Source organism: Brassica napus, chromosome C9, assembly GCF_020379485.1.
Source record: "Brassica napus cultivar Da-Ae chromosome C9, Da-Ae, whole genome shotgun sequence".
Lineage (NCBI taxonomy): Eukaryota > Viridiplantae > Streptophyta > Magnoliopsida > Brassicales > Brassicaceae > Brassica > Brassica napus.
Genome location: NC_063452.1, coordinates 6,575,338 through 6,587,227, shown reverse-complemented (window position 1 = coordinate 6,587,227; position 11,890 = coordinate 6,575,338). Strand labels below are relative to the sequence as shown.

General features: G+C 38.3%; 2 protein-coding genes across 2 annotated transcripts; both read right to left on the bottom strand.

The window, feature by feature from the left end:
- Positions 1–267: 267 nt before the first annotated feature.
- On the bottom strand, positions 268–2,781 carry LOC106358819 (subtilisin-like protease SBT1.7). Its single transcript, XM_013798618.3, has one exon. The coding sequence runs from the start codon at positions 2,620–2,622 to the stop codon at positions 376–378; it is 2,247 nt and encodes a 748-aa protein (XP_013654072.2). The 5' UTR covers positions 2,623–2,781; the 3' UTR covers positions 268–375.
- A 1,704-nt stretch (positions 2,782–4,485) lies between these two features.
- Positions 4,486–7,191, bottom strand: LOC106360719 (subtilisin-like protease SBT1.7). Its single transcript, XM_013800369.3, has one exon. It carries the CDS (start codon positions 6,929–6,931, stop codon positions 4,658–4,660), a length of 2,274 nt encoding a protein of 757 aa, XP_013655823.1. The 5' UTR covers positions 6,932–7,191; the 3' UTR covers positions 4,486–4,657.
- Positions 7,192–11,890: the final 4,699 nt, after the last annotated feature.

The following is an 11,890-nucleotide window of genomic DNA, read 5'->3' as shown; positions in this document are numbered from 1 at the left end:
TGGTTATGATTAGCTCTTAGAGTCGTTTCTACTTTTTCTCTATGTTATTAGATTCATATTTTTTAACTCATCGTAATCACATTGTTATGATACACTAGATGTATTTGATTAGTGATAGTTTCCTACGTTGAGTGGTTCACATTCATGCAACGTGAATCAAGTGCCTAGTATATTTCATATCTCATAAACTAATCTAATAATTGTCAGTATCTACAATGTCCACAGCCTAGTAAATAAGAATATTCATAACACACTAGCCAGCTAAAATAGTACTTACCAATTTTTTACTTTTCATTAAATATCCAAGGCTCATGAGAAATTACAATATCTGTTGCTTTCTTCTTACTCAAGTCGCCATATTTCTTCATGGACCACCTATGTCCAGCTAATCGCCACGGGACTGGCCACCACGTGTTTCCCATCTGACCATTCAATGCTCCCGAAGCTGTTAGACATTGGCGCCTTAGATGAGATAACGGTAAACGTTACCGAATACGATTTCTTCTCGTTCACTTCTTTGAAATTCAAAACCGCCGGTTCAACCGAAATCTTGACTGCCGTTGTCTCCGACGTTACTTTAACCGAGTATGACCCAGCTCCTCCCACGTTTGTGACAGTGCGGGTGTACTTGTACGTGCCGGATCCTTTGACGTTAACGGCGAACGACGGATAGTTTAGATCAGCTGCGGGGTGCGTTTTTCTTGGACAAGCGTAATTGCCTCTCGATATGATTGTGATCAGCGACGAATTATAATTCGATGCGCAGATGAAATCTATATAATCCTCCGTCGTTAGATCGTAGATGAGTCCTGGATTGACGGCCGCCGTGGGCGACACGTGTCCTGCACCGTGCTCGAACGGTGTTGAAGGTTTTCCCGTCGCGACGTCGAGGATCGGTTTGCCGTCTTTGTAGGTATTGTAAGCGGTGGTCATGAGAGCCGATCGAATTGCCGCGGGGCTCCATTCCGGATGCACAGACTTGAGGAGAGCCGCTAAACCGCTCACGTGAGGGCAAGACATGGACGTTCCCGAGTTGATGTTGAATTCCACGCGACGAGTATCGGAAGTGGTTCCGAGTCCACTGGGACCCAGAGCTCCGGTCCATGCGGCGAGGATATTGACTCCAGGAGCTATCAAATCCGGTTTGAGAATGTTTGGCGTTATCGTATTAGGTCCCCGCGAGCTAAACGCGGCAACCATCGGAGATGGCCGGACGTTCACGACCGTTCCTCTGATCAAAATGGAAGCGGTGGGATTCGGATCGGTCAAGACGTAGCGACGGATAATGTCACCGGCTTTCTGTCCCACGGCGGTCACAGGTAACACATGAGCATCCGCCAGAACTTCTTCTCCGCTCCCTGCTGCATTTGCCAGAATCATTCCGAGTCCACCGGCAGCTTTCACCACCTCCCCTTTCTCAGTCCTTACACTGTCATCTTTGATGCACATCACGATCTTCCCCTTTACCTTCTCAGGATTTAGTGTTCCGCGGCTACAATAATTTCCATAAACAAACGGCAACAATTTAGCAGGAAGAGCATTTCCATTGAACAACGAAACTCCAGTATAGTTCTTTCCGTTGCCGAGGATCACAACCCCGGGAAACTCACGGTCAATACTACTAGCACCAACAGTAGTAATCCAGGGAGCTGCGTTTGATAAGCTGGATGGGCTGGGACCATCATTACCAGCAGAGCAGGAAACAAAGATCCCTCTTTCCATGGCCGAGAATGCACCCATGGAAATTTCGCCTGTATAACTTGTCGATTTACCACCGATAGATAATGACATAATGTGGACATTATCTTCGATGGCTTTATCCATTCCAGCTAAAATATCTGAGCTCACGCAAGCACTTTTCCAACAAACTTTGTAAACAGACACTCGGACGCGATGAGCCATCCCACTAGCCGTCCCACTAGCAAAGCCTAAATAATTAGCTCCTTTCACGACGTTTCCAGCCGCGGTTGACGCCGTGTGTGTTCCATGACCGAAGTCGTCTCTCGGCGATTTCGACTCGTCGGCTTGGTTGATTTTTCCATAATCTCTTTCGTAACCGTCAGAGAAGAATCTAGCTCCGATTAGTTTGCGGTTACACAGCGAAGCGGTGAAGTTAGTCCCAGCCTGGCATTCGCCTTTCCATGTAGATGGAATTGGACCGTATCCTTCATCAGAGAAGCTTTTGCTCTCTGGCCAAATACCGGTGTCCAGAACTCCTATGACTATGTCGCTTGAGGCGCCGGTTTCGGGGAATAGTCCTGCGTTTTGTCCGTCGAGACCAAGGAATAATGGAGTTCGAGTGGTGTGTAACTCGTACTTCTGCTCTTGTTGAACCGAGATGACACCAGGTTGGGTCATGAGTGAGTCGGCTTCTCCGGGAGTAAGCCGAGTGGCGAATCCATGTATCGCATTGTTGTAGGTGTAGATCATTTCAGCGGATTCTGAGACTGAGCGGAGTGAGGAATCGTACCAGAGAGAGTGGTGGTCGAAGCTCGAGGGCATCTGAGATTTCGCCATGTGAACAATGTAAGTAGCTTGTTGAGCTCCATCGGAGGCGTGAAAAGAACTCAGATTAAGAAGAACGATAAAGAAGAAGAGAGCGGTGGAGGAGAGAAAAGACATGTTTTATAATTTGTGCGGAAAATGTTAAAGACGCGAGGGAGATTATATAGAGTATAAAAAGAGAGTGAGGAGATACTGGACAAGTGTGTTTTTAAAAAAAAAAAAAAAGAGATAATGGGCAACTAGACTCCTGTCCACTATTCTGCTTCGAAAGTGATTAATTTTGTTTTTACGTAAATTCTAATCTCTGTAGACTTCTGCTCACCAAGACAAAAAAATAAAGACTTTTGTTCGCATAATTTTTACCTATGTTCAACTTGAAATAATATTTATCCAATTACACTAATTACTATACTCTAGTATTATCTCGAGATTATAATCTTGAGATTGTGTGTTTCCGATTAGTATTAACGTTTTTAATCCTCATATTTACTGTGACTTGTTTTAGACTATAAAGACGGTTTATAGGTTTGATAGTATCATGGGGGATCGAGAAAACCATAATGACGTTCAAAAACTTTTAACACTAAAGTGAATATAGCCTCTTAGTTCATATCTCTAGAAGATTATTTGGTGGTGTGTACTAATGCAAAATTCAAAATTTTGAGTATATTTTGTTTGTATGTTACAGTGGTTTTCCACACACACATTTTGATTTCTCTCTCAATTTATTTCGTAAATTTTAATGTTTGTAGACTTCTGTTCACCAAGGACAAAAGATAAAGACTTTTGTTCTCATAAGTTTACTATGTTCGACATGAAATAATTATCCAGTTACACTGATTAATGATTACTATACTAGATATACTGACTGTGATTTGTTTGAGACTATAAAGATGGTTTATAGGTGACTGTGAAGTGTGAACACAAGTTTACCTTCTGGAATCTAGCCAGAAAAGTTTTACCTTATAAGAACTTGAATTAGATTTGAAGTGTACGAGTATTTGAAAGGAAAATGATCAATAAGCTATACTCATCGCTTGATTTGTTTCCCCGAAATTTTATATGATAAGAGAAGCAAATGAGTGTGAGCTATCCATCGGTTAATCCGGAAGATCCTCCTCCAAGGGATGCCATCTTACTCTCGGCTTTCTGGTATGAATCTCTACTGCAAATTCTCTAGGCTGACATGAATGCTTTGGTGTTTTAAAATCAGGGTTTAGGGTTTAAGAATATTGTAAGTCCATTAAGGCTCATCACAAGACAAAAGCGAAGTAACGAACTACTTTCCATATATATATATATATTCTATGGGGCTTTGAGGGTTGGATCCAAATAATGTGAGTGGCAACTAGAGACTTTGGTTGTATGGTACGACATGAATATCAGATCAAACTAACTAAAATCACATAAAAATAGCTAACATCACAGTGATACATTTTCAGATTTTCTTTTTACTTTAGTTTATATTTTTATAAACCAGGAAAAATAAAAATTGTAGCAACATCAAAAGCTGGCAGGTTGGTCCATTGTATTGGTCCCTGAGTGATAGATAATGCCACGGTGGGTTTTTGACTCTTGTTCACGTCCTTATTTTTATATTAAATTTTTGAAAATAAAATTCTATATCAAGTTGTAATTGGACCTTGATTAAATTTGAGTCGAGTGCCAGTATTCATGAATTTTATCTTTTTCTTTTATTTTGGATTTTCCTCTGCAAATTTGTGTAATGTAAATAGGTGAAATTGCTCGCTTTTAACAAAAGCCAAACATTTTGTTATTTCAATTAAAAAAAATAGTTTGTTATTTCGATTGCTCTCCTTAGTACCTCATACTGATGAACTTGTTATTATTGGTGATTTATGTTATTAGATTAAAATATGTTTAAACTCATTGCAGTCACATTGTTATGAAACACTGGAGGTAATTGATTAGTGATAGTTTTCTACTTAGAGTGGTTCACAATCATGTAAATAGGTGAAATTGCTTTTAACAAAAGCCATACTTTTTTACTTTTCATTAAATATTCAAGTCTAGTGATAAAAATTACGTACAAAACAGACTGCATGCTGTTTTCGCTAAACAGAGCTCTTATGAAAAACGACATTACAATATATGTGACTTTCTTCTTTCTCAAGGTAGTCGTAATTGACTACTATGTCCAGCTAATAGCCACCGGACTAGCCACCACGTGTTTCCCATCTGACCACTCAATGCTCCCAAAGCTGTTAGACCCAGACGGCTTAGACGAGTCAACGGTAAACGTCACTGAATACGATTTCTTCTCGTTTACTTCCTTGAAATTCAAAACCGCCGGTTGAACCGAAATTTTGACTGCCGTTGTCTCCGACGTTACTTTAACCGAGTACGACCCAGCTCCTCCAACGTTTGTGACAGTGCGTGTGTACTTGTACGTGTCGGATCCGTCGACGTTAACGGCAAACGACGGATAGTTTAGATCAGCGACGGAGTAATTTTTGCTTGGGTTGCAAGTGTAATTGCCTCTCGATATGATTCTGATCAGCGACGAATTGTATTTCAATGCGCAGAGGAAATCTAAATAATCCACCGTCGTTAGATCGTAGATGAGTCCTGGATTGACGGCGATCGTTGGCGATACATGTCCTGCACCGTGCTCGAACGGCGTAGAAGGTTTCCCCGTCGCGATGTCCCGGATCCGTTTGCCGTCTTTGTAGGTATTGTAAGCGGTGGTCATGAGAGCAGATCGAATCGCGGCCGGGCTCCATTCGGGATGCACAGACTTGAGAAGAGCCGCTAAACCGCTCACGTGAGGGCAAGACATGGACGTTCCTGAGATGATGTTGAATTCCACGCGGCGAGTATCGGAAGCTAGTCCGGTGGGACCCAGAGCTCCGGTCCACGCGGCGAGGATATTGACTCCCGGAGCAATCAAGTCCGGTTTGAGAATGTTTGGCGTTATGGGATTAGGTCCTCGCGAGCTAAATGCTGCAAGCACAGGAGAGGGCTTGACGTGGACGACAGTGCCTTGGATCACAACTGAAGCCGTTGGATTCGGATCGGTCAAGACGTAGCGGCGGATAATGTCACCGGCTTTCTCTCCCACAGCGGTCGCCGGTAAAAAGTGAGCCTCCGCCTGAACTTCTTCTCCTTCCTCTGCCAAATTCGCTAGAATCATTCCGAGTCCACCAGCAGCTTTCACCACCTCCCCTTTCCTAGCTTGATTTCCTCCTGTATCGCACATTACGATCTTCCCCTTTACCTTCTCAGGAATTAGTGTTCCGGAGATACAAAAATTTCCATAAGTAGCATTGTTACTAGCATTCCCCGCGTAAATAAATGGCAACATTTTAGCTGGAAGTGCATCTCCTTTAAATAACGAAACTCCAGTGTAGTTCTTCCCATTGCCGAGAATCGCAAGGGCGGGAAAATCACGATCAATAGTACCAGCACCAACCGTAGTAATCCACGGAGCTATGTTCGCTACACTGAAAGGGCTGGGACCAAAATTGCCAGCTGAGCAAGAAACAAAGATCCCTCTTTCCATGGCCGCGAATGCTCCAACGGCAATATCGTCTGTATAATCTGTCCTTGGACCGCTGAGAGATATAGACAGAACGTTGACATTATCTTCGATGGCTTTATCCATTCCAGCTAAAATATCTGAGCTGAAGCAACCAGGTTGCCAACAAACTTTGTAAACAGCCACTCGAGCGCGATAAGCAATCCCACGAGCCGTTCCATTAGCAAACCCTAAAAGATTAGCTCCTTCCACGACTGATCCCGCTGCTGTTGACGCCGTGTGTGTTCCGTGACCTTCGTCGTCTCTAGGCGATCTTGATTCCATGGATTCGTTGACTGGTCCCACTCTTGCTTCGTAACCCCCAGCGAAGAATCTAGCTCCTACTAGTTTGCGGTTACAGAGCGAAGCGGTGAAGTTAGTCCCAGCCTCGCATTCGCCTTTCCATGTCGACGGAATAGGACCGTATCCTTCGTCGGAGAAGCTTTTGCTCTCTGGCCAAATACCAGTGTCAAGAACTCCAATGACAAGGTTGCTAGATGTGCTGGTTTCGGGGAATAGGCCTCCGTTGTGTACATCTAGACCTAGGAATAGTGGAGTCCGAGTGGTGTGTAACTCGTACCGCTGCTCTTGTCGAACCGAGATGACACCAGGTTGGGTCATGAGGGAGTCGGCTTCTTCGGGAGTAAGCCGAGTGGCGAATCCATGTATAGCATTGTTGTACGTGTAGATCATTTCAGCAGATTCTGAGACGGACCGGAGTGAGGAATCGTACCAGAGAGAGTGGTGGTCGAAGCTCGAGGGCATCTGAGATTTCGCCATGTGAACAATGTAAGTAGCTTGTTGAGCTCCATGGGAGACGTGGCAGGAACCGAGATACAGAAAAACGATAAAGAAGGGAGCAGTGGAGGAAAGAAACGAATATGTCATCTTTTTTAATTGTGTGGAAATGTGAAGGTGTTAGAGAGTTTAAATGGAGTCGAGGTAGTGAGCGAGAAGATATTATTATCAGACTCTTCTGTCCACTATTCTGATTTGAAAGTAATCACTTTAGTTTTTCCTGTTTGATTTGTCTCTGAATTCGAGAGACAGAGAGATTTGTCTCTGAATTCATTTTTGTTTTTTTGGTAAATTTTAATGTTTGTAGACTTTTTTTGTTCCCCAAGACAAAAAATCAAGACTTTTGTTCCCATAATTTTTCCTATGTTCAATATGAAATAATATAGATAAAAAGACAAAAATAGCACTAAATCAAGTTTATGTTCCCAAACTAGCATTCAAGGTCAAAAGTCACAAAAATAGCACTTAATGTTTTATCAAAAGTCACAAACTTAGGGTTTAGAGTTAAAGGGTGGGGTTTAGGATTTAGGGTTTAGGGTTTAGGGTTTAGAGTTTAGGGTTTAGGGTTTAGGGTTTAGGGTTTAGAGTTTAGGGTTTAGGGTTTAGAGTTGAGAAATGAGGTTTTGGGGATAAGATTTCAAATTTCGAAAAATAAAAAAATTAAAATTTTCAAATGATAAACTTAGAAAAGTGCTATTTTGGTCATTTTAGTTTTTGAGTGCTATTTTTGTGATATAAACTTAGAAATGTGCTATTTTGGAGATTTGCCCACTTATATCCAATTATACGAATTATTAGTATTATCTCCGAGATTATTATTGTTTTATTATCTTGAGAATCTATGTTTCTTTCTAGAATTAACGTCTTTAACTATGATATTAGACTATAATGACGGCTTGTGGGTTTGATAGAATCATCATGTCTTGAGGGATTAGAAAACCAATATGATATAAATTGAAAACTTTTGTTCACTTAAGTTTACCTATGCGTAACATCCAATTACATTAATTACTAGACTTAAGTATTATCTGGAGATTATTATTGAGAAAAAGACAAAAATAGCACTAAACCAAGTTTATGTTCTCAAACTAGCACTCAAGGTCAAAAGTCACAAAAATAGCACTTAATGTTTTATCAAAAGTCACAGACTTAGGGTTTAGAGTTAAAGGGTGGGGTTTAGGATTTAGGGTTTAGGGTTTAGGGTTTAGAGTTTAGGATTTAGGGTTTAGATTTTAGGATTTAGGGTTTAGGGTTTAGGGTTTAGGGTTTAGAGTTTAGGGTTTAGGGTTTAGAGTTTAGTGTTTAGGGTTTAGGGTTTATGGTTTAGGGTTTAGGGTTTAGAGTTGAGAAATGAAGTTTTGGGGATAAGATTTCAAATTTTGAAAAATAAAAAAATTAAAATTTTCAAAGGATAAACTTAGAAATGTGCTATTTTGGTCATTTTAGTTTTTGAGTGCTATTTTTGTGATATAAATTTAGAAAAGTGCTATTCTGGAGATTTGTCCATTATTATTGCGCTATTAATTTTATATTGAGATTCTCTGTTTCTGTTTGTACTTTAACTCTGTATATACTGTGACTTGTTTGAAACTTAAAAGATTGTGTACGGTCGAGACTTGTTACAACACAAGAAAATTTAATTGGATCTCATTTCTCACTCTGGACGAAACTACCAGTTGAAAACATTTAACCTTATAAGAAGTTCAGATTAGATCTGAAGTATGAGAAGATTCGAAAGGGAGAAGTATCAATATTATTTAATAAGAGAAGGAAATGAGTGTGAGTCATGTATCGGTTCATCCCGTGGAAGATCTTCCTCCAGCTGCTGCTGCTACACAAGTAGATAATCAGCCACATGTGAGGAGGCCTGCAACTTTACTTGGCCTCACACTTCGTTTCTTCCAGTTCTTCTTTGCAGCTGATGCACTTTGCATCATTACTACTACTGATTTCCCTTCACTTACGGCTTTACTTCTGGCAATGAAGTAAAATATATACTTTGTGTAGTATAGTACTCGTGATGAAGATCGTCTTTTTATTCATAGTAAAATATATACTTTTTTTATCTCTTACTAGGGGTATTCCGGCGCGTATTCGGACGTTGTTTCCTCTTTTGAATTTAATTAGTTTCATTTTCATCTGTTAGTTGTTAGTCCAATCGAGTTAGAATTAGTAGTTCTTGCCAATTAAGAATTGAGGGTCGTAAACTAATAATAGATTTTATGAATAAATGTTCGTAGATCTCAGGCTTGGAGTCCTTAACTTTCGACGTCATGTCAATGCGTTTTTTGACTCCTGCTGAGTGAAAATGTAATTTTTCTGTACTAATGGGGGTGATGCATTTTTTTGTTTACGTATGTATAGAAGATTTTATTTATTTTTTGAATTTTACGGGTTTATCCTAAACGGAAAGTTGATGGTAGGAGTCAATGAGGGAGTAGTAATTAATTTCAAAAGTAAAGCAAACAATAAATTAAAGATTTTTTAAATATTCATGACAGAAGAATTGTAAAATCAGCTTTGTCTTTAAAAAGCAAAGTAAACAATGGCATTTTTTTTAATTATCTATGAGCAATGTAGTCGACAAATTTCTCAACTCTGATGAAGTAATAACAATTCTTGCATAGATGATTTATGTTTTGGAGGTCGCAACTTCTTGGAGGTTTGAGTCTGGCCATGTTCTTTAGATATATGTCCTCCAGCTGAATAGGATAGACACTGAGTGTTTTTTTATTTACTCCAGCAACGATCGGATGTAGGTAGTGTGTGTTCCCAGTCTAGGGTATCTAGGAACTTTTTTCCTTCTTTGATTTTTCCTGTGCACAGAAGTAATAAACCACAAAGATACGTATCCTTGTTGTTTTTTCCATTTGCAGAATTGCATAGGTGATTGAGTGCTTCGTCCGATCTTTAATACCAAAACGACAAAAAATGCCATTATTCTCCAAACGAAAAAAGTAAGGAAAATCAGTTACTATTGTTTGGTTCAGTTCAATGACAATACACTTACAATTAATTTAGAATGACCAGTAGTTAGCTAACTATTTTTTGGCATTATTTATCTTTCTATTCATTTGACAACCATGTGCCGGCTTAAATGTAAGAATGTTACAAAGAGACCATAAAACTTACTGGCCCAAATATTTAAGGATGTCCTTCTAGTATTGAGGAAAATGTAATATGATATAGGAATAGAAAATGTAATATGATATAGGATTAGTGATGCCCTGCAAGTGCAATGAGTATGCCAAAAAGTATGTTAAGAAAAACTTGATATTATCTTTTGTAAATACCCTTTTGTTAGTGTGAGTAGCTCGGTAGGTATCTGTTCTCTAAATTTGATCATCTTCTCGTAATGAAAAGCATGTACTCCTCAAGTTGAAAACTATGTCTTTATTAACTGATCTTGATTCAAATTACATGAAAGAAAAACAGAGTAGACACAGTATTGGACCTTACTGGATCTAAACCGAACTTGGAACATAGGAGCACATAAGTGGGTAGTAACAGCCTTCCCCTAGCTCCACTTATTCTTGTAGCATCCTTCCTCTCCAATTATGCAAGCTGTGTTGCTTACTCTCTCTCCAATTATGTGTAAACTGCTATCGTAATTTTAGGCTTGGCATTTGTTGTTCTAAAATGTCGGTCAGGTTTTTTGTTTAGTTTTATTACTTATCTGATGGTTTTTGGCCTTTTTACAAAGTGGTGAAATGTTTCCAGGAAAATGAAAAAATGACATTGATCAGATGTGAAATTTAGCTATCATTTGGGTCGATAATTTATATGTTAGGTAACTATATTTTTGTTCTAATGGTGTTTGTGAATTTTTCTTTTTTTTTTTTGGAATAAAGCATGAGAAAATTGTTTTATTTGTAAACGAAAACGGATGGGCTAATAGTTGTGCAATTTAAATCAGAACTTAAGAAAATGGGTTTTATGAAATTCACAAATTTTATGTTGTTGGGGGTTTCACATTATTTCGTGAGTGTTGTTACGTAACATAAGAATTGTATGACTTACGCCAACATTGATCATATGTTGCTTTGTCTCCGTTGAAGTTTGTCCAAGTATATATTTTCAAAACTTCTATGTTTTTTCAATAACATGGTTGCGCCATAAAGTACATGGCATTGAAATAAAAACACCTTCCACAGCTGATTAGATATGAAAAAGCCTCAAGTCGGTGTTTCTTTTTGGAAATACTTTTGTATATTTTTTATATATTGACCTTGGGCCGTTACCGGCTAAGAGAATTCTTATTACTAAATAGATGTATCATGTGATTGATGCAAGTGAATGGTGGTCGGTCATGTGGAAAACAATATAATAAATTGACTTCTCTCTTTTTATTCTTATTAATTTTTCTATTCATTCTTCAATTTTATGTACTGAGTTTTATCATATTTATTTTAAATTAAACTGTTACTTTTTCACTAAAATTTCCACTAAATTCATGGTATATTATAGAGTTTAATCTATTTTTTTATTTGCTAGCTATTCAAACTGATTTAGTTTAAAAAATTATGTTTTGATTATTTATTAATCATTAATTATGTTTGATCTAGTTATGTTTTTGATCGTTTATTTTATTAATAATTTTCTAAATTGGAAATTGGAACCAAAAAAAAATCTTTAAGTTCACATTTTTATTTTTGTTAGCTTAAATTTAATGAAACACGATATATATCGTAAATGTCTTGCCTTGTCTTTAACAATGTTTTTATTTAAATTTTTTAACCAAATATTGAAATCGTATTGTCTTTGGCTAATCCACTATATTTTAACTTCTAGAACTTTATTTTATTTTGTTTTAATCGGGGAAAGCTATAAACATATTTTACTAAATATCTTTATACTACTGAGTTTTAATTTATATTTTAAACGTTATTTAGAACCAAAATCCCTGACAAAATTCGCTAAACCTTAAAACACACCGGAACTGTTTTTAAAAGTAACATATGCCTTTCGAAGTTAAGTTTTTAAGACTATGGTTTCTGAACTTAATTGGGTACAAATCTAAACAATTCTGAAAATAATTGTTCATATTTA

What these genes read in the sequence shown, in the direction of transcription:
- LOC106360719 (XM_013800369.3), bottom strand. Translation starts at nt 6,931, where the DNA reads ATGACATATTCGTTTCTTTCCTCCACTGCTCCCTTCTTTATCGTTTTT.
- LOC106358819 (XM_013798618.3), bottom strand. Translation starts at nt 2,622, where the DNA reads ATGTCTTTTCTCTCCTCCACCGCTCTCTTCTTCTTTATCGTTCTTCTT.